Genomic DNA, 23807 nt, shown 5'->3' on the forward strand with positions numbered 1-23807 from the left:
GTTGTTGGGATGTCTTTGCTATAAACGGCAGCTTTTAAAAATGAAGAATCATAATCATTTCTAACTACATTTAAGACGGCAAGGGGAAAATCCCTCTTACGGATTGTATCCATCATTCTAAGATATATATCTATATCTATATCTATATATATATATATATAGATATAGATATAGATATATATATGTATATAGATATATATGTATGTATTTGTTCTTGTTGCTGTTGTTTGCTTTTTCCTGAAGAATGTAACATGTTTTAGATTTCTCCATATTCTAAATCTCATTTTTAAAGTGTTGAATCAAGAAAGTCTGCCAGCTCCTTTTGTTTTCTCTACATTTCCCTCCATGTTGGACTGCTCTGGCAAGGGGGAATAATATTACCTTACCATGTAAAACATGGTTAATGGCTTTAAAAGAATTCCCCAGCAACTGAATAATGGGCTGCCAAAAATATTCTTGGTGCCAAAGGATCTGGATATGTTTGTTTCATTTACTGTGTGTTTCTCCTTTCATCATGACTAAGTGCTCACAAACGACATAGAAACCTAACCCTCTAGGGTGTGTGGAGTTTGAGGTCAGAAACCATATTTTATTTTATTTTATTTTATTTTATTTTATTTTTTGTATTGTTGAAAGTATTATAGATGTCTCCTTTTTTAAATTTTAATATATTCAGTTCTATCAATAGCAAACGATGATGGATGGCTATAGTACATAAGATGCTCAAAATATCAATTAAATTGATTTCTAATGACTAAAAGGAAGTTGTTTCATCATTGTATTGTGCTTGGTTGAGTGGCTTTATAATATTTATTCTATGGATTTCTGGAAGTCTTGCACCAAACACTTTTGACTTATTCTGCCTGCTTGAGTAAATTTACTTTTCTCCAAAATAAGAAGGCGGAACCTATTTCTTAATTAAAGCTTCATGTTCTAAAGGCCTGATAGTGCAGTATAGCAAAGTCATTTATATTTATTTTAATTTGATAATAAGTTGAGTCTATTTAACAGGTTTTTTTTCCTTAAATTTTGTTTAAAAATGAATTTAGAAATATACTAAAAATCTGGGGAAATGCACATGTAGAAAAATTTAAAAGATGTTTTCTTTCTCACAGAAAGCAAGGAAAGTAACATCTAAACCAACTCCCCACCACTGCTACCCCATCCCCACTCCACCTTCCACCGGACCCTTCCCAGTTGGTCTGCACTCAGACTGTCTGGTTCTCACGTGGCAGGACACTCTCAATCTCTCCTGCTTCTTAGTTTGGGCCAGGCAGTTGCCAGCTGTTCTAGAATCTGACTCAGATATGTATTCTTTACCTGTGTCTTAATTGCTAGGCTCTTAGGGGCAAAATAATTGTCTTCAAATAATTCCTGAAATAAAGATTTTTTTATTGTTTTGCATGTGACTCACAGGACAGCTAACATTCATAGGGGGTCCACTCCCTGGAGTCTAGGGCCATGAGAAATTCTTGGGCTGATTAAATAAAACTTCATATCATTTACTCCTCTTCAGCAAAGCATACGGGAATTCAGTTGGATAAGAGTGACTTCATCCAAGAAGATAAACCTGCATCTGCTTTAAATTTGTGTGTGTATGTTTGTGTAATTTGTACCTAAAATTTAGTCCTTTATTATTTATAAAAAATTATTTAAAATGCTCTCATAACCAAGGAGTATGAACCCAAACTCCATGGAGAAGAAGCAGCATGTTTGTGCTCTCTTGGGACTAGATCAGTCCTCAGAAAAGAAACTCCTCCTGCATAATCTCCCATCTTCCCTGAAAGTCTGTCTAATGTTGAGGAGACACTGAGTGGCCACCTGAAGAGAAAGCATGTGAGGCAGAGTTCTCAAGAAAGAAACATAAGCACCATCCTAATTTATTGTGACTTTAGGGTAACTTTTGAGCTGCCCCTGGAGACCAATGATGAATCCACTGCTTCCTGTTTGAAGAACTAAACTGTACAGAAAGGCAGTAATTATCTGCTATGATTATGAAGCAATTAGTACAAAACACAATTTATAAATTTAGGGATACATGGGCGTTTACTTGTAATAGTTACTGAAATTAAAATAATTTTGAAACTGATTGGACATCATGAAAATATAAAACTGTGGGTTAAGCACAAACCCTTAATTTTTATATAAAAATATTTTTTATACTCAGCTGTTTTTTTTTTTTTTTGGAGTTGGATATACTACTTTTCAAATCACGTTACTTAAAACAGCAGGAGACTTCTGATTAAAATATTCAGCTTATAATATTAAATGTTAATCCTGTGCTTCAACATTAGTAAAATAGAGGCTTGGTATATAATGAGCTGGAAATGCAGAGTGTTGTTGGGGAAGAAAGCGCTCTACTCTACCTTCTAGGTTCCTTTGGCTGGTCTAATTAAATTAGCATAATACAGATTATCATGAGAAAAACAAATTTAATTTTATAAATATGGGAATTCCAAAGATATGAGGCTCCCAGATAGTCAGGCAGTTGAGGTTTATATATTATTGCTGTGTAAAAAGAAGGAGGTCGGGTCTGGGACTTCACAGGTAGGAAGACAGTTCATGGGAAGATGGGAAAAGCATATGTTAAACAAATGCTGAGAAGTTTTTCTGATGTAAAATGAAGTTTTCTTTGGTAATAGCTATTTTTTCTAGTACAGACAACGATATCTAATTATCCTAGGCCATTAAGGGCAACATAAAAAGAAAACTTCCTGTGTCCTCTGTTCCTACAAATAATCAGCCTAAAATTATCCTCATGACAGACACATTTTGGGGTGGCAAATTTTGCTCCCCTACAGTGTCATCTAGTTGCCCATATGATCCACAAAGTAAAAGTTGAATTTTAGGAATACAATTTACAATATGCTATTTAATTATTTTTGACAGGAGAGTTTTGCTCATATTATTCTGAACCAAACACAGATGTTTAGAGAATGATACTGCCTTACCACAGGAAAATGGGGTAGAGATTTTTGCTGTTAACTCCCGATGTGGAATGCTCTCTAAAAGGCTATTTGGGGACTGGAGGAAAGCAGGGATGCATCCCAGGGGAAACAAAGTCTTCCACTTAAATTAAAACCAAATACCTGGCAGGGTGTGCAAAAACAGGACAAAACTATCAGAATATAGATGTGCACTAATTATGCTCCTTTCTTCTGTTACAGGCTCAACGTGGGAAAAGACATTTCGGCAGATTGGCTTTGAAAGGTAAGAGGAGTTCAGCATGTCTCCTCGTTTAGGTTACTAATGTCCTATTTTATTCTAAGTAATTTATTGATTATAAAGCAGTGGTATTGCTACCACTACTTCAGTAAGTAAGCTTGTGCTCTGGAGTAAGAGTGTGCCTCTTTAGACCTGGTTTCTTTGTAGAGTTTTGCATTATAAAATCCTTGCCTGCATACAGAGTGGACCTGAAGATTAAATGGAGTAATTTATTTGAAAACACTTCTTAAAATGTAAAACTATATAAGGGAAGTTGTATAGTTAAAGAGTTATAAGAATTAGAGTTTACTTTCTTCTAGTTCATTCACCTAATTTGTCATATTCAGTTCTATAGTTTTAGTGCAGAGATATTTATATTTATATTGATATCTTTCCAGTTATTAAAATTATTAGATATTAGCTCTAAGTGCCAGGTTGAGATCACATCACTCTTAAGCATTTATGACATCAGTGGAAATTAGACTCTTCTACTGGACTTTGAGGAAAGAATTCCAAGGACCCACACATGGGAGACTGTGATATGGTGGCATCGTTTATTTGTGATATAATATTAAAAGAGTTCTCCTCCTGGCTTCCCAATGTCCCATCTTTGTCTGTTCTGCCATGAAAAAAGTACAACTTGCCGTTAACAAGGCCAGGGCAAAGGCCAGTGTCCAGAGTTTCTGCATCACAGTCCTTTGGAGCCTCTGCAATCTGCTGCGGGCCCCAGGTAGCCACTAAACCCACATGTTGGCATGCTCGTGGACGAGATAGTGCGACATTGAATGGGCCAGCTCAGGTCAGTGAGAAAGGGAAGAGCTTCTTGGTTTGCCTGGAATTATGTATTTTCAGGCTTGGAAGGAACCAGAAGCTTTTTCCTCACCCAAGGACATTTTTTGATATTTTGTTCAGATAGAGTGGGAGGGAGAGAGAAACATCAACATGAAAGGGACACATCGAGTGGTTGCCACCCGCATGGCCCAACCAGGGCCAGGGACAAACTGCAACCGAGGTACGTGCCCTTAGCTGGAACCAAACCCCGGTCTCCCAGACCACAGGCCAATACTCTAACCACTGAGCCAAACCAGCCAGGGCATCCACAAGCTTTTTCAAAATAACCAATCAGCTTCCCAAACTGCTCTGAGCTTGCATTGGTTCCGTCCCCCATAGCCAGTGATTGTTTTCCAAATTAGATTGACAGGCCTCTATGGTTAAGTACCTCCCCCTGCACCATTTTGACTTCATTGCCCATGTCCTTATCTTCCCCTGCTCCCCCACAGGAACGCGCACACACACACACACACAAGGGGGAAGGGATGGGTGTTGATCTCCTTGGAGGGGCAATGCTGCAAATCCTAGGGTGTGAAGCTGTAGTTTCAGGCTCATTGTCCCCAGCTGACTGTGTTTAACAATTTTTTACTTTCCTTGATTTTTTCCTTATAATAATTTGCTAACGACATTAACATTTCTACACCTGTGTCTCCCCAAAAGAAAAACAATGGGTTATAACATCAGAAAATATAGAGGTAGGGCCAGTAATGTTGCTAACCACCTGCCCTTGGAGATGATGGCAGCGTATTAGGACAGCTCTCTCTCAGTGGCATTTATCATCTTATATTGAACTTGCAATGCCAATACAACTATTGAATGAAATAAATTTTTTTCTAAAAGTGTATTTTGACTAGTTCTTTTTATCATATTGAACATGTGTTTTTATGTGTACTGATCAAGCTGACAGAGTGCTTACAACATACAAAAGAAAAAATAAAATACTTTAAAATGTGTTATTTTCCCAATAGTGAAAGAGAATAGATAGATCATCACCAAGATGAGTGTCACAGCATTTTTTGTGCCATTTTTAAATTGATTCCAATATTTATTTATTTCTCTATATAGTTCTTGAGGTTATTGGGGGAAATCCGCTTGGATGGGCTGATCCCACAGGCCAATTTAAAATAAAGAATGGAAAATCGTGTGCAGCTTCATTTCATGGGAAGTCTTTTTCCAAAGCATCTTTCTCATACTTCTCCTTTCACATTCTGAAAAATGGAAAACATACACAAAAGGAGAGAGAAAAAAATTTGAATGTCATATATTCATTTCCCAGCTTCAGTAAGACTTTTGTCATACTTGCTTTACCTATTTTTCTTTTTTTGCCTGATAAATTTTAAAGAAAATGACAGACATTATGTCATTTTGTCCCTACATAGGTCAGTATACCTCCCTGAAAAAATCGGTGTTTTCTTCTAGAATTTTAATGCCACTATCACGCTGAAGAAAAATAACAATAACTCCTTAGCATCTGTCAACATAAGAAACATTCCAACCTGTGAATAATTTTTGTGAGTTTATTTGAGCCAAACTATCACAATTGTCGGGAAGCAAAATCTCAACAGATTGAGATAATGCTCCAGAGAATGCAGTTCTGCACCATATTTTATACATTACAATCCAAGAAGATGCAGGTGAGTTACATGAAATCCTTTGGTGACAGATTAGGGAGGTGGGAGAAAGCAAAGGAAACCTCTGGGACTGGATGAAAAGTAAATGTAAAATGAAAAGTAAAATGATAGACACATACATCTTTTACATAGTGGGTACAGGTTACTTAATAGTCAACAATTAACTCAATAACAATGAGAGGATTTATGGTCTCAGTAGAGCAGTGCTTGTAATTTGAGGGGTTCCAAAAAAGGAAAATTATTTTGACATTTCAAAGATATGCAAAAAGACAATAGACAGGCTCAGTTAAGATAAAGATTGACCTTTGTCAGTGAAGAGGCTGGCCCAGGACATGACTACTGCCATAAATTGCTTTTAGCTAAAAGTTTTAATTTCATACCATCCTTATGGCTACTTTTGGTCTTTGAGTTTGCAAGGCTGCCATGCAGGCCTTCCCCGAGCTTGTCAGGTTAGCATGTGGCCCCAAATCCTTTATCACCAAGTCAATGTTTAAATTTTCTGATCATCTCATAAATGTTGTTTTACAGATATTGGTTTGAATCAGCATGCTACTATACACTTTGTTTTCATCTCTCAAGTCTCTTTATTCAGATGGTTTCCCCCAATTTATTTTGTTTCTCGTAATGTCACTGATTTCTGAAGAATCCAGGTCAATTCTCTTGTGAAATGTCTCACACTCTGAATTTGTCTGTGGTATTTTACTCGTTAGTCTATCCCCCTATTCATGTAAACTCAAATTGTTCCCTTTCAGTCATTGGGAAAAACTTCAGTGACTTCTTGTCTTTCTGACACAGGCCTACTGGTCTTTTATAATTTCCATGTTTCTAGCACAACTAGATAGATGTACCAGGTCAGGCATCTTTCAAGGAGCCCCTCCTTCTATGTGGAGAATAGTATTTGGAAACCATAATCTAAATACTAGGGGTTCTCATCAATTCTGGAATGGCATTGTTTCTAGGCCTTTTCAATAGATGGAGCTAGGAAATAACCTTTTTTAAGAAAAATAAATCCTGAAATCATACAGTATTTCCAATTCAAGTGTAAACTTATAAAATTTTAAATTTCTCTGATATTACATGTTTCATTTTAATGGCTATGTGATATTCTCAAAATAATGCTGACACTAATATTACCACTTATAATAAGATTACTGAATGAAGTCTTAAAAATATTCACTTTGTCTTTTTTTATATTTTATGAAAAATGTATGATCAAAAGACTGAAAACTAAAGTCGCTTAATTTTTTTTTCTCTCTCTATGTGGTCAAGTCATAAATTTCATATATAATTTGGTTCATTTGTTTTAGAATCTTTAATTTCAACCAATTTTTAAAATTTTTATTTTATTTTTGAATGTATAATGTGTCTCCAAGTACAAATTATATGACAGGTTGTTTTCAGAGAAATGTCACATTCATTTCTCCTCCTTTCGCCCTGTTTCTTCTTTCTTCTGCAGTTACATGTTTATTAGCTTTTGGTTTAACCCTCTGATGTTTACTTTTGCACATGCAAATTAATACTTATTATATCTGTATTCCTGCAGTGTCCTTGCATGGAGAGTGTCATATAAAATACATTCTTCTGCACTTTGATTTTTCTTTTACTGTGAATATTTCCTAGAGATAATTCCACATTAGTAATATACATGTTATTCACTGCAGATGCATTGCTTTGTGTGAATGAGCTAACACAAGCAATAAAATTGGTCAGATCAGGGTTCTTATCAGTATCAAGCTTTGCTAATAATTTCAAGGATACAAGTGATCAAGGGACACTGGTACTGCAGCAAGAGATCCAGGATTTCCCAAGTGGCACCCAGGTTCTTTTTCACTCCAGATCCATGCTTTCTGGCCCAGAGTGATAGATGAGGTTTCTAATGAGGTTTTCAGGTCCCTCACAAAGCAGGGACTATTTAATTTTGCAGCAGCCCCAGTTTTTTGCCTAAGAAATTTGAATAGCTCATATGATGTTCTCCAGAGAGTCATGCTTCATAACTCTATGAATTGAAGATTTGTTAACCATAACATGCTAAACCAGGAATTTCCTGCTTGAAGCATTTCATTGATGAGGATTGGCTCCTGAGCAAAAAAATAATTAATCTATTTGTCCAGTGATCTAGTTAATATGTTTATAAGGAGCTTAAACCAGGTCACTTACCTTTTCCCCCATCTCTAGTGTCTTCCTGGTAATCAGAAGGGAAATAAATCACAGGCTATTTGCTTTAACTCCTTCTTCAATACCCTATGGGTAGACATTTTGGCTGTTTCCAGTCTTTCACTCTTATTAAAACAAAAAAAAAAGAGTTGTAATGAATAACCTTCTGCATAATTGTATTTTTGCCAGATATCTTAGGGGTAAATTCCCAAGTACACTCAAACAGTAAATTCACAGGAAATTTTGTTAAATATTTCCAAGTTTTTCTCCCTAGAGTTTCAACAATTTTCTCTCCCATCAGCAAGGCAAGAGTATAACTATTTTCCCAGAGCCTTGCCAACAGAGTATGCTGTCAAACCTGAGATTTTTGCCAGACCAACAGGTATTTCAGGGACCTTTTAATTTGCATTTATCCTGGGTCATTATTTCATCAAGCAAAGAACAGGTTAAGATTTTTTTGTCTCCTAAGTGAAGCACTTTGGGCAAGAACTCTTTCTAAGATGGTTGAGGATTCATTGATCAACAGGATGTGGCCATTTTCTTCCTGGCTTATATGACCTTAACCTTTTGTGTACTTGAATAATGACTTAATGAAAACAGCTACCATGTGCCAAGCACTATGTTAAATTAGTTGTAGTCCATACAACAACCCCACAGACTGGGGACTGGCAAGCTTACTGTAAAGAACAGATAATAAACATTTCAGGATTTACAGGCCATGCAATTTCTGTTCAAATTTCACTTTTGCCATTGTATTACAAAGCAGCCATAGATAATGAGGATAGCTATATTACAATAAATCTTTATTAACAAAAGACGTAGTTGGCAGGAGGTGGCTGCTTGCCATCACTGACCATCACTACAGACTATGGTAGCCATCTCTCAGGTAAAGAAACTCAAAGAAGATCAAGTAGTCTACTTATATAGTCAGAGATAATTGATATTGACCTGCATTCAAGTAATGTTTGTCTGGTTTCAAAAATAAAGATTTATACACTGAATTTTTGAATTATAGGACTCTTCTGTTTTTTGGTGGTGATGGTTTTTTTTTCTTTGTTTTTCTCTTCTTATATCTCTGAGGACATAGTCCCAAATCACAAATTTAATTGCCTATTCTTACATTATAAATATTTTAAATAAATTCAAACAGTATAAATTCCATATAATAGTGCCTCCCTAAAATTTTATGTTTCTAAATAGATGTACAGGTAAAAATATTATTAGGAAATCTATTAAGTGATATGTTTTGATTGTTAACTGTCATCTTAGTTTGGTGATCATACTTATTTTTAGATATTATGTTAAAATATTATCCTGTGTTTTTCCATGTCATCCCATGTTTTCTCATTTAAGAGCAGAGAGGATTCTCTGCATTGCATCAACTCTCTTAAAATATAAAACAGATATTGATCTGTGGGGTTATTGTGCATTTATAGTTGCCAAGACTGTATTAAGCAATGCTATCAAAATTATGGCTTTGCTGTTTTTCTTCTCAAGTTTAACCTCTTCTTTATTTTAAGGGGAATTTCAATTATTCTTAAAAGAAGCTTTCTGGTTCCTTAGAGCAATTGTAAGAGATATTGATCCTTTCATTGCTATGTCCTTTGAAGTTTGCCCATCAATCTGTTTGGATAAGAAGGCAAAGATGTCCTCTGTTATACATTTTGTAACTGAAATGAAGACCTAGGGATCTGCCCCCCATCCAACTCCTCTTGCAGTAACACTTGTCATGAGATGGTGTTTAGCCACTGACTTTCTGGAAATGGTGATTGTATGCATTGTTTAAGAATAAATACACATTGTCACAGCTTATATGACTGAATTCATGATCATATGTTATGTTCACCATGAGAACAGTCATCCTAGCCCCTCTGTGGAGTACACCAGGAGTTTATTTTAGGACTTACTTATAAGAGTGTGTTGTAACAGAGGAAGGATATAGGTTTCTATATCTTTGTTGTTGCCACTTCTAACACCTTCAGCCACTCCTTATGCTAAGATATTTATATCTGCATAACAAAAGAAGACTCAGTTGTATTGTGTTATTTTATTTTTGTTTTTGTTATAGGAAAAAAAACATCTGTGTCTAACATATTTTGATTTCAATTAGAAAGCTTAACTTTCTGTGCAGATTTTCTAAGTTTATGAGTATAAATATTTCCAAATCATATTCGTTAATCTTGGTGAAGGCAATGCAGGAGGACATTGTTTTGTAAAATTCATCTATACTCTGTGTGTTCTAAACAAGTGTATCCACTAGGGAATGGCCCTACTTTCAGTATTTGTCACTCTTGAAAAATCTGATGAGGAGGCCAGAGAACTCAACAGAGCAGCCTCTACATGCTGTGTCACTGTTTGGCTTCAGTCTAACACTTCTTTCTCAGCATGATGTTTCTGAGTTTGGAGAAGTGTGAAAAGAGAGGTTGAATTGCACACTGAATCTTCAATGTTTCCACCTCAAAGTGGCATTTGTCACTGCTGATCAGTTTACGGCCCAAAGAAAATCACCTTGCTACTTTATAGGGGAAGGAGAGGTGTCACTCTGGCATATATGCAGGAAGGGGACAACAAATAGAAATATCAGAAAGCTGTAGTAGTATCTATCACAGTAAGGCCTGAATGTGTTCTTTTCTATTCAAAGCTATACTTTTCATCTGAGACAAAATATTTCAGCAAGTAAATAGGCTCATGCATAGTAACCTGCCAACAGAAATAAAAGTTCCTGCTTTCTGGGAAATCTTATTGCTGCCTACTTAAAAACAATAGATCTTTTACTGATCTGCCACCCATGTTTAGTTAAAAAGCAGTGAAGTTATTCTTAATAAATCTATATGATCAGCACAGTACCTCAGATTACATCATTATTAACAGTATTGTACATGATTCTATTTGATGCTCTACTTGGATTGTGAAATGAAGTATCTTGTCCCTTCAAAGAATATGTTAAAATATAAATCACCCAGAAAACAGCTTGCTATGGTAAAATAAAAATACTTGACTGAGCCTTTGACAGGGGAAGCATACATGGACTTGGTTGGAGAGTGCTTGTGCAAGAATGTGTTTCTGAGAAAGGCAAGAGCCCAGGGCCCGACATCTTTTGATCACCACATTGCAGCCGCTGGTAGAAGGATGGAGCAGCCTGCAGCTGGAGCTGGCTCATCTCTGACGGTGTAGGGAAGAAGGAGCAGCTTTATTCCATGTGTCAATGTAAACAACTACTTAATTCAGTGACGTTCATATCAACAACAGAGTATTTCTCAAACTACTGAAGCTAATGTTCTGTGTTTGACACCAACTGCTCCCCATGGCAGGATCCTTGTAGCAGGATTGAGAGCCCAACAAGGATAAGGGCCATGTCTGTCTTGTTAACTGAGGCACCTTGTGCCTATATCACTTAGGTGACCAAAGTGAAATGATTGGACAAAGGAAGACATAAGTGAGACCTGATTCTGTGGCAACATTCTTAGCTAATATTTCTCTACCGGTTTCATTAGCTTTCCCACGTTCCTGCTTACAGTTCCCTTCAGGACATTGCATCTGTTCTTGCTGAAACCCCACCTCCTCCCAGAACCTTCCCCAGACCCCACCAAACACCCCCCTCAGGGTCCCTCTTCTGTTTTCCTATCACTTTCTGTCTTCTATTAGAATAAAACCATCAAAAGTGTTCATAATCTTGAATGTACTTGTTAGTTTCTTACAGGGTGGGGCAAAGTAGGTTTACAGTTGTGAATACATGAATCATAAAGTTTATTTTTATATTATTATTTATTAATGATTGTATTATTTTCCATATGGACAACTGTAGACCTACTTTTGCCCCACACTGAATATTAGACCTGTGCTTCTGAGAGCAGGTCATATATTTTGCCATCTATTGACCTCTAGTGCCAGCTCAGTTGATTGGCAATAATAGGCATTTAATAAATGCTTGATAAATAAATGGCCTTTTAAGTAAATATCAGTGTGTCATTTCTCTGTTGGCCCAGACCCTACTTTCATGCTTTCCTTGATAAATTTTAATTTCTCTTGGCCTTTTCCTTTGGAGAATAAATAGATTGCTTGAGAAATTTAAAGCTAATTATTAAATTATTGTATAGCATCCAGTTGTCTGTATAACTCACTAGCTGTGTAATTGAAATGTATGCTATCTCTTTAGATAATGATATAAAGTGTAGAGAAACAATAAAAAACTAGACTCTAACAATGCTTTCATGATATACTTTTCTATATGAAAACTTATATCTAAAAAATGAGATGGTTGCCTGACCAGTGCAGCTCAGTGGTTGAACGTCGACCCATGCACCAAGAGGTCACTGGTTCAATTCCCAGTCAGGACACATGCCCAGGTTGTGGGCCCGATCCCCAGAGGGGGCATGCAAGATGCAGCCAATCGATGTTCTTTCTTATCATGTTTCTATCTCTCTCTCCCTCTCCCTTCCTCTCTCTCTAAAATCAATAAAGAAACAAATTTAAATAAAAAGAAATGAAATAGTTAAGAGGAATTACTCGTGATAGAGACAAAGATATTTATTTATTTAGTTACTGCTATGTTTTGCTGAAGTTTTTAAAAAATTTATCTTTATTGTGGAAAATATTACAAATGACCTCCCCCCCCATTGACATTCTCCTCTCCACTCCTGTCCCCTCTGCCTTCACCACACTGTTATCTGTGTCCATGGGTTACGCCTGTATGCATATAACATCTTTGGCTTATCTTTTCCCACCCTCACTCCCAGCCCCCTTTCCTCTGAGGTTTGGGTTAAGGTCTTTTCCATACTTCCATGTATCTGGATCTATTTTGTTTGTCAGCTTATTTTGCTCACTATATTTCACAAATAAGTGAGATCATGTGATAGTTATCTTTCTCTTACTAGCTTATTTTGCTTAGCATAATGCTATTCAGTTCCATCCATGCTGTCTCAAAAGGTAAGAAATCTTTGTTTTGTTTTATTATGTTTTTCCTTTATTGATTTTAGAGATAGAGGAAGGGAGAGGGAGAGAGAGAGAGAAACTTTGATGAGAGAGAACATCAATTGGCTGCCTCCTGCATACCCCCCAGTGTGAATCAGGCCCACAACCTGGGCATTGTCTTGATCAGAAATTGAACTGTCAATCTTTTGGTGCATGGGTCAATGCTCAACCACTGAGCCACACCGGCCAGACGAGATCTTTGTTTTTTACAGCTGCATAGTATTCCATTGTGTAAATGTACCACAGTTTTTGTAACCATTGATCTACTGATGGACACTTGGGCTGTTTCTAAATCTTAGCTATTGTAAATTGTGCAGCTATGAACATAAGGGTACATATATTCTTTCTGATTGGTGTTTCACGCTCCTTATGATTTATTCCTAGAAGTAGGAGCACTGGGTCAAATGGCAGTTCCATTTTTAGTTGTTTGAGGAAACTCCACATTGCTTTCCATTGTGGCTATACCAGTCTACATGTCCACCAGCAGTGTACTAGAGTCTCCTTTTCTTCACACTTTTGCCAGCACTTGTTGTTTGATGATTTATTAATGGCAGCCATTCTGGCAGGTGTGAGATCATACCTCATAGTTGTTTTAATTTTCATCTTACTGATGATTAGTGACACTGACCATTTTTTCATATATCTCATGGCCATTTTTATGTCCTCTTTGGAGAAGCATCTATTCAAATTCTCTTACAATTTTTTAATTGGAATGTTTGTCTTCCCTTTATTAAGTTGTATAAGTACCTTTTATATTTTGGAAATTAGCTGCTAATTCAATGTAACATTGGCAAACATGTTCTCCCGTACAGTAGATTCCTTTTTCATTTTGATGCTGGTATCTTTTGATGTGCAAAGCTTTTTAGCTTGATATAGACCCATTTATTAATATTTCCCCTTGCTTTTCTTGCCCTAGGCGATGTATCAGTGAAAATTCTGCTATGTGAGATGTCTGAGGTTTGCTGCCTACATTTTCTTCTAGGGTTTTTATGACTTATATTTAAGTATTTTATCCATTTTTAGTTTATTCTGTGTATGGTGAAAGTTGGTGGTCATTTTTTTGCATGTAGCTGTCCAATTTTCCCAACACTGTTTATTAAAGAGACTATCTTTACTCCATTGTATGCTCTTGCCTTCATTTTCAAATATCAATTGAGCATAATGTCTTGGGTTAATTTCTGGGTTCTCTGTTCTGTTCAATTGATCTATCTGCCTGTTCTTGTGCCTGTACCAGGCTCTTTTGATTAAAGTGGATTTGTAGTATAACCTGATATCCGATATTGTGATCCCTCCAACTTTGTTCTTTTACAAGAATGGTTTGTCTATTTGGGGGTCTTTTTTGTTTCCATAAAAGCTATTGAAGTTTTTGGTCTAGATCTGTGAAATATGCCATTGGTATTTTAGTAGGAATTGCACTTAATCTATAGATTGCTTTGGGTAGTATGGACATTGTGATGATGTTCATTCTTCTAAGCCATGAACATGGTGTATGCTTCCACTTTTATATCTTCCTCCTTTTCTTTTTTATTTATTTTTATTAATTGATTAATTTATTATTGTTACAGATGTTTCTCCTTTTTCCCCCATGATTCTCCCCTCCCCCTCCCTCCCTGCCCTGTCCCCAGCTTTGTTGTCCATGTCCATTGTTTATGCATACATGCATATAAGTTCTGTGGTATATCTCTCCCCCACCACCCCCTCTTCTGGGGATTGTCAGTCTATAACCCACTTCGACATCTCTGGGACTACCCCTTTCCTCAGACTGTTATGTTCATTATATTCCACAAATAAATGAGATCATATGATACTTGTCTTTCTCGGTTTGGCTTGTTTCGCTTAGGATAATACTTTCCAGATCCCTCCATGTTGTCTCAAAGGATAAGAGATCTTTCTTTCTTACAGTTGCATAGTATTCCATTGCATATATGTACCATGTTTTTTTTATCCATTCGTCTACTGATGGACACTTGGGCTCTTTCCAGATCTTCACTATTGTAAATAGTGCTGCTACAATCATGGGGGTACATATATTCTTCCTGATTGGTGTTTCAGGCTTCTTGGGGTATATTCCTAGAAGTGGGATCACTGGGTCAAATGGCAGTTCAATTTTAATTTTTTGAGGAAACACCATATTGTTTTCCATAGTGGCTGCACCAGTCTGCATTCCCACCAGCAATGTACTAGAGTCCCCTTTCCTCCACACCCTCGCCAATGCTTGTTGTTTGATGATTTGTTGAAGGCGGCCAAACTGACAGGTGTGAGGTAATACCTCATTGTTGTTTTAATTTGCATCTCTCTGATGATTAGTGATGTTGAGCATTTCTTTATATGTCTCTTAGTCATTTGTATGTCCTATTTGAAAAGGTGTCTATTTAGTTCCTCTGCCCATTTTTTAATTGGGTTCTTTGTCTTCCTTTTGTTGAGTTGTATGAGCACTCTATACATATTGAAAATTAAACCCTTATCTGATATATCATTGGCATTTATGGTCTCCCATACAGTGGGTAGCCTTTCCGTTTTGATGATTATATCTTTTGCCTTGCAGAAGCTTTTTAGTTTGATGTAGTCCCATGTGTTCATTTTCTACTTTGTTTCTATTGCCTTAGATGATGTATCAGTGACAATTCTCCTGTGTATAATGTCCAAAATATTGTTGCCGACAGTTTCTTCCAGGATTTTTATGGATTCATGAGTCAGATTTAAGTCTTTTATCCATTTTGAGTTTATTCTTGTGTAGGGGGTAAGTTGATGGCCTAGTTTCATTTTTTTGCATGTAGCTGTCCAATTTTCCCAGCACCATTTATTAAAGAGGCTGTCCTTACTCCACTGTATGCTCTTGCCATGTTTGTCAAATATTAATTGAGTATATTGCCTTGGGTCCATTTCTGGGTTCTCTGTTCTGTTCCACTGGTCTATACGCCTGTTCTTGTGCCATTACCAGGCTGTTTTGATTACAGTGGCTTTGTAGTATAACCTGAAATCTGGTAATGTGATCCCTCCAACTCTGTTCTTCTTTTTCAAGATTTCTGTGGCTATTTGAGCTCTTTTTTGGTTCCATATGAACTTTTGAAGTACCTGTTCTAATTCTGTGAAGTATTTTGTTGGTATTTTGATGGGGATTACATTGAATCTATAGATTGCTCTGGGTAATATGGACATTTTAATGATGTTAATTCTTCCAATCCATGAACAGGGTATGTGCTTCCACTTTTTTATATCTTCTTCTATTTCTTTTTTTCAATGACTTGTACGTTTATGCGAATAGGTCTTTTATTTCTTTGGTTAAGTTTATTCCTAGGTATCGTAATTTTTTTGCTGCAATGGTAAATGGGATGGTTTTCTTAGTTTCTCTTTCTGTGAGTTCATCATTGGTGTATAAGGTTGCCATTGATTTCTTGATGTTAATTTTGTATACTGCTATTTTGCCAAATTCATTTATTCAGTGTAGTAAATTTTTTATGAAGTCCTTGGTGTTTTCTATGTATAGTATCATGTCATCTGCGAATAATGACAGTTTCTCTTCCTCCTTTCCAATTTGGATCCCTTTAATATTTTTGTCCTGCCTGACTTCTGTGGCTAAGACTTCCAGTACTATGTTAAATAAGTGTGGCGAAAGTGGGCATCCCTGTCTTGCTCCTTTTTTTTAATGGAAATGCTTTTAGTTTCTGCCCATTGAGTATGATGTTGGTTGTAGGTCTTTCATATATGGCCTTTATTATGTCAAGATGTGATCCCTCTATTCCCACATTACTGAGTGTTTTTATCAGAAATGGATGCTGGATTTTGTCAAAGGCTTTTTCGGTATCTATTGATATGATCATGTGGTTTTTATTCTTCATTTTATTTATGTGGTGTATCATGTATATTGATTTGCGAATATTGTACCAGCCTTGCATCCCTGGGATAAATCCCACTTGGTCATGGTGAATACTCTTTTTGATGTTGCTGGATCCAATTTGCTAGTATTTTGTTCAGGATTTTGGCATCTATGTTCATCAGGGATATTAGCCATTAGTTTTCTTTCTTTGTAGTGTAGTTTTTTGGTTTTGTAATTAAAATTATGCTGCCTTCATAAAACGAGTTTGGAAGACTTCCTCCTCCTTGAAATTTTGAAATAGTATGAGGAGAATGGGTGTTCATTCTTCTCTGAATGTTCGGTAAAACTACCCCGTGAAGCCATTTTGGCCTGGGCTTTTGTTTGATGGGAGAATCTTGATTACATCTTCAATTTCTTCTATTGTTATTGGTCTGTTCAAGTTTTCTCTCTGTTCCTGGTCCAGTTATGGGAGACTATGTGTTTCTAGAAATTTGTCCATTTTGCTTAGATTGTCAAATTTGTTGCCATATAATTGTTCACAGTAGTTGTTAACGATCTTTTGTATTTTTGTGGTGTCAGTTGTTACTTCTCCTCTTTCATTTTTGATTTTGTGTATTTGGGTTCTCTCTGTTTCTCGGTGAGTCTAGCTAAGGGTCCATCAATCTTGTTTATCTTATTGAAATTTCAGCTCTTTGTTTAATTGATTCTTTAATTTTTTTTTGTTTGTTTGTTTTACTCTATGTCGTTTATTTCTACCCTGATCTTTACTATTTCCTTCCTTCTACTTGCTGTGGGGTTTTCTTTTTGTTTGCTCTCTAGTTCTTTAAGTTGTGAGGTTAGATAGTCTATTAGAGATTTTCCTTGTTTTTTAAGGTTGGCCTGTAGTGCTATGAACTTCCCTCTCAGAACTGCTCTAGCTGCATCCCATGGATTTTGTTTTGTTGTGTCTTCATTTTCACTGGTTTCCAGGAAGTTTTTTATTTCTTCCTTGATCTCCTCCGTGACCCATTCATTATTTATAACATGCTATTTAGCCTCCATGTGTTCAAATGTCTTTGCATATTCTTGTTGCAGTTGATTTCTAGTTTCATGCCATTGTGATCTGAGAAGATGCTTGATATTATTTCAGTCTTCTTGAACTTGTAGAGACTTAGTTTGTGTCCTAACATGTGGTCTATCTTTGAGAATGTCCCATGTGCACTTGAGAAGAATGTGAATTCTGTAGTTTTGTGGTGTAATTCTCTTTAGACATCTATTAAATCCAATTGGCCTAGAGCTTCATTTAGAGACTCTATTTCCTTGCTAATTTTTTGTCTGGAGGATCTATCCAGTGATGTCAGTGGGTGTTGAAGTCCCCTGCTATAATTGTATTGCTATCAATTTTTCTTTTAAAGTCCTCCAGAAGATTTTTAATATATTTTGGTGCTCCTATATTGGGTGCATATATGTTTATCAAGGTTATATATTCCTGTTGGACAGGTTCTTTCAATATTATGTAGTGGCCTTCTTTTTCTCTAGTTATGGCTTTCATTTTGAAATCTATTTTATCAATATGAGTATTGCTACCCCAGCTTTTTTTTTTTTGCTTTCCGTTTGCTTGGCAGATTTTTTTCCATCCCTTCACTTTCAACCTATGTGAGTTTTTTGTTGTGAGGTGTTTGTCTTGTAAACAACATATAGATGAGTAATGCTTTCTTATCCAATCCGCTACTCTGTGTCTTTTTATGGGAGCATTCAATTCATTTACATTTAAGGTGATTATTGATATGTATTTATTTATTGCCATTTTTGTTTAATGTGGTTCTACTTTTCTTCCTATTTCTCCTGCTGGTTACAGCAGTGCTTTTAACATTTCTTGCAGTGCTGGTTTGGTGCTGATGTATTCTCTTAGCCTTTTTTTTTTGTCTGAGAAGCTCTTTATTTTACCTTCTATTTTGAATGATAACCTTGCTGGGTGGAATAGTCTTGGATTCAGATCCTTGTTTTTCATGACCTTGATTACCTCATGCCATTCTCTTCTGGCCTGTAGTTTTTCTGTTGAGAAGTCAGCTGAGAACGTTATGGTGTTGTTGTTTTTTTTGTAGGTAACCTGTTCCATATCTCTTGCTGCTTTTAGGATTCTCTCGTTGTTTCTAATTTTTGGCATTTTGATTACTATGTGTCTTGGTGTGGGCCTGTTTGGGTTGTTCTTACATGGGGCTCTCTGTGTTTCTTGAACTTGAATGCCTTCTTCTTTCACCAAATTAGTGAAGTTTTCTGTCACTATTTCTTCAAATATATTCTCTAACCCTTGTTGATTTCTTCTTCTTCAGGGATTCCTATGATGCGAATGTCATTACGTTTCCAGTTGTCCCACAGTTCCCTTAAGCTGTCTTCCTGCTTTTTAATTGTTTTTTTTTTTTTTTTTTTTTTCCTTTTGGTTTTTTGTTTGGTTGATTTTTTTTTAACCCTATCTTCTAATTCACTGATCCGTTTTTCAGCTTCCTCTACTCTGATATTTAGACTTTCCAATGTGTTTTTTATTTCTGATATGTCATATTTCATTTCTTCTTGGAGGTTTTTAATTTCCAACGTGTTGATTTTCAACATTTCTATGCCTTTACTTATGGTGCTCATGTCCTTATACATGCTGTTGAGCTTCCTCAAGATCATGGCTCTGAATTCTAGTCCTGTTAACTTGCTTAACTGCACCTCATTTATCTCATCTTCAATAGAGGTCTCTCGTATTTTCATTTGGCTTTTGTTTCTGTGTTTCACCATTTTGGCTATCACAGTGGGCTTTGGAGCCTGCAAAATTTTTCCTGTGGGTGTTGGTGTTCTGATGTTAGTGGCTCCCTCTCCTGGGTTTGGATGAGGCAGGGAGGACCCACTCTAAACACCACTGTCAAGTGTTACTTTCCTGGTTAGAGTTGCTAGCCCAGGGAATGGTAGTTATCCTCTTGCTTTTTTGCCTGAAGGCTATTAATAGAGTTCACCTGAAGAACCTTGGTTTCTGAGTTGACTGAAAAACTTCCTCAGGTGCTCAGTAGAAGAGGATTTCCAGAGGGTGGAGCAGATGCTGGTTGTTAATGTCCTCAATTAGCATTTCAATGGCCACCTGGTGGGGTTGAATCGTCGAGGGAGGGGCCACTGCTTCTCCTCCTGGCTCTGGGAAGGAGTAAGATGACCACAGTCCTGCATGGCTGCAATTCAGCAAAAGCTCTTAGCGCCCTCTAAATCCCAAGAGTGCCCACATAGTTCCAGTCAGTCTGCCCTCCCTCTGCTGGAGCCCAAGTTGAGTGGCTGCTGCTAATTTAGCCTCTGTCCCAGCTCTGCATTGTGGAGCCACTTGGGACTTTAACCTGAGGGTGCTGCTCCAGCTAAGGGTGCTGCACCCAGCTAGGGCTGTATCTCCTGGCGGAGGCTGTGATCCCAGCTCCCAACCAAGATCGCAAATCCCAGCTAAGGCCGCTGCAGGTCTCAGCAGAGTACACAGGTCCCAGCCGAGGCCGTCACAGGTCCCAGCTGAGCCCGCAGGTCTCAGCCGAGGCCGCAGGTCCCAGCCAAGGCCATCGCAGGTCCCAGCCAAGCCCGCAGGTCCCAGCCGATGCCGCAGGTCCCAGCCGAGGCCACCGCAGGTCTCAATCGAGCCTGTAGGTCTCAATCGAGCCTGTAGGTCTCAGCCGAGGCCGCAGGTCCCAGCTGAGCCCACAGGTGCCAGCCCGGACCGCATGTCCCAGCCGAGGGTGCAGGTGCCAGCTGAGGCCACAGGTCCCAGCCGAGGGCACAGGTCTCAGCCCAAGCTGCTACGGACCCTGAGCTCCTGGCCCCCTCTCGCATCTTCGCAAGCCTACCAGGTTTGAGTCAGTGTCCCTGGTTATGTGGTTCTCCAAGCTGCTTTTCGGTTTCCTTTTCCTGACGATTTGTCTTTATTTTAGTTGTAATTCCAATTTGGTCCTGGGAGATGGTCTGTGTAGCTTCCATTCACTCCGCCACCATTTTTTTTTTCCCCTCCTTTTCTTTTTTAAAAGGCTTGTAGTTTTTTGAGAATTGGTCTTTTACCTCCTGGATTAAGTTTATTCCTAGGTATCTTAATGTTTTTGTTGTACTGATAAATGGGATTTTTTTTTTTTTTTTTTTTTTTTTAGTTTCTCTTTATGAGTGTTTGTTAGTATATAAAAGTGCCATTAATTTCTGGATGTTGATTTTGTATCCTGCTACTTTTCCAAATTTATTTATTCAACCTAGTAGTTTTTTGGTGGAGTCTTTAGGGATTTCTATGTACAATATCATGTCATCTGAGAATAATGAGTTTCACGTCCTCCTTTTTAATTTGGATCACTTTTATTTTTTCTTCCTGTCTGATCGCTGTGGCTAAGACTTCCAGTACTATGTTGACTAAGAGTGGTGAAAGTGGACATGCCTGTCTTGTTCCTGTTTTTAAGGGAGATTCTTTTAGTTTTTCTCATTGACTATGATGTTAGCTGTTGGTTTGTCATATATGGCCTTTATTATGTTGAAGTATGATCCCTCTATTCCCACTCTACACTGAGTTTTTATCAAAAACGGGTGCTGGATTTTTTCAAATGATTTTTAGCATCTATTGATATGATCATATAATTGTTTAATTTCATTTTGTTTATGTGGTGTATTACATTTGTTGATTTTTAAATATTGCACCAGCCTTGCATCCCTGGGATAAATCCCATTTGATCATGGTGAATAACTTTTTAAACATATTGCTGGATCCAATTTGCTAATATATTGTTGAGGATTTTGGCGTCTATGTTCATCAGAGATAGTAGCCTATAATTTTCTTTCTTTGTAGTGTCTTTATCTGGCTCTAGAATTAGGATTATGCTGGCCTCATAGAAAGAGCTTAGAAGTTTCCCTTCCTCTTGAATTTTTTTGGAATAATTTGAGGATAATAAGTGTCAGTTTTTCTTTGAATGTTTGGAAAAACTCCCCTGTGAAGCTGTCCAGACCAGGTCTTTTGTTATCTTGGAGTTTGTTGATTACAGCTTCAATTTCCTTACTTGTTATTGGTCTGTTCAGGTTTTTTTATTCTTTCTGATTGAGTTTTGGAAGACTGTATAATTTTAGGAATTTGTCCATTTTCCCTAGTTTGTCCAATTTTTTGGCATATAATTGTTCGTAGTAGTTTCTTACAATCCTTTGTATTTCTCTGGTGTCAGTTGCTACTTCACCTGTTTTGTTTCTGATTTTATTTATTTAGGTCCTCTCTGTTTGTTTCTTCATGAGTCTGGCTAAAGGTTGATCAATCTGGTTCACCTTTTCAAAGAATCAGCTCTTGGTTTCATTGATTTTTTTGTACTGTGTATTTTAGTCTCTGTTTCACTCATTTCCACTCTGATCTTTATTATTTCCTTTCTTCTACTTATACTGGGATGTTTTGTTGTTGTTGTTTGTTTGTTTGTTTGTTCTCTTTCTAATTCTTCAAGTTCTTTGGTTACATAGTTTATTTGAATTTTTCTTATTTCTTGGGTAGGGTTATAATGCTATTAACTTCCTCATCAGGACTACTTTTGCTGTGTCCCATAGATTTTGTGCTGTTATTTTGTGTTTATTTTTATTTATTTCCAGAAATATTTTTATTTATTTCTTGATTTCATTGATAACTCGTTCATTGTTTAATAACATGCTATTTAGCTTCCATGCGTTTGAATGTTCTTATTGTAACTGATTTCTAGTTTCATGCCATTGTGATCTGAAAAGATACTTGATGTAATTTTAATCTTCTTAACTTATACAGACTTATTTTTTTGTCCTAACATGTGGTCTATATTCAAGAATGTGCACTTGAGAAGAACATATATTCTGCAGCTTTGGGGTGAAATGTTCTGCAAATATTTATTAAATCCATTTGATCTAGTGTGTCTTTTAGGATCTCTGTTTCCTTGTTGATTCTTTCTCTAGAAGATCTATCCAGTGATGTCACTGGGGTGTTAAAGTCCCTGACTATGAATGTATTGCTGTCAATCACTTTCTTAAAGTCTTCCAGTAGCTTTCAAATATATTTCATTCCTCTTATATTGGCTGCATATTTATTTATGAAGATTATATCCTCTTGTTGGATTGATTTCCTTTAATATTATGTAGTGCCTTTTGTCTCTTTTTATGACCTTAATTATGAAGTCTATTTTTATCAGATATAATTGTTGCTACCCCAGCTCTTTCTCATTTTTATTTGCATGGAAAAAATTTTTCCATTCCTGCACTTTTATCCTGTGTGAATCTTTTGTTCTGAGGTGGGTCTTTTGTAGACAGCATATATATTAGTCATGTTTTCTCATCCTATCAGTCTTTTGATTGGAACATTTAAGCAGTTTACATTTAAGGTTGTTATTTATAGGTACTTATGTGTTGCCTTTTTTTTTTTTTCCTTAATATCTGCTTTTCTTTTTCTTTATTTTTTTTAAATAGATTTTGGAGAGAGGAAGGGAGGGGAGACACAGATAGAAACGTCAATCAGAGAGAACATCAATTGGCTGCTTCTTGCATGCCCCTCACTGTGGATTGGGCCCACAACCTGGGCATGTGTCCTGACCAGGAATCAAACCAGCAGCCTCTTGCTGCATGGGTTGACACTCAACCTCTGAGCCACACCAGCTAGGCGTCATTTTTATTCTTTATGACTGTGTTCCTCTCTTTATCTATTTCTTCTTCTTATAGCAGTCCCTTTAGCATTTTTTGCAATTCTGGCTTAATGGTAATAAACTCCTTTCACCTTTTTTGGTCTGCGAACCTCATTATTTAACCTTCAATATTGAATGATAACCGTGCTGGATAGAGTAGTCTTGGATTTGGTTTCTTGTTTTTCATTACTTTGTATATTTCATGTTACTCTCTTCTGGCCTGAAGTGTTTCTATTGAGAAATCAGCTGACAGTCTAATGGGAGCTCCCTTGCAAGAAACTTTCTCTCTTGCTGCCTTTAAGATTTTTTGTCTCTAAGGCTTGCCATTATAATTATGATGTGTCTAGATGTGGGTCTCTTTTGGGTTCATCATAATTGGGACTATGTGTTTTCTGGAATTGTGTGATTTCTTTTTTCACCAGGTTAGGAAAGTTTTCTGTCATTATTTCTTCAAATAGGTTCTCTATTTCTTTCTCTGATTCTTCTTCTTTTGGTACCCCTGTGATGCAAATGTTGTTATGTTTCATATCGTCCCAACGCTCCCTTAAACTTTCTTCCTACTTT

The 23807-nt window shown here is 36.8% G+C and overlaps 1 protein-coding gene across 1 annotated transcript in view; it reads left to right on the forward strand.

Moving 5' to 3' along the window:
* PIEZO2 (piezo type mechanosensitive ion channel component 2) overlaps positions 1-23807 on the forward strand; it is a 586652-nt gene that overhangs the window by 291802 nt on the left and 271043 nt on the right. Inside the window, exon 4 of the mRNA XM_036245071.1 lies at positions 3168-3210. Coding sequence (XP_036100964.1) covers positions 3168-3210 — 43 coding nt within the window. The remainder of the gene's footprint in view (positions 1-3167; positions 3211-23807) is intronic.

This window comes from Molossus molossus, unplaced genomic scaffold (genome assembly GCF_014108415.1).
Source record: "Molossus molossus isolate mMolMol1 unplaced genomic scaffold, mMolMol1.p scaffold_m16_p_6, whole genome shotgun sequence".
NCBI classification, from domain to species: domain Eukaryota; kingdom Metazoa; phylum Chordata; class Mammalia; order Chiroptera; family Molossidae; genus Molossus; species Molossus molossus.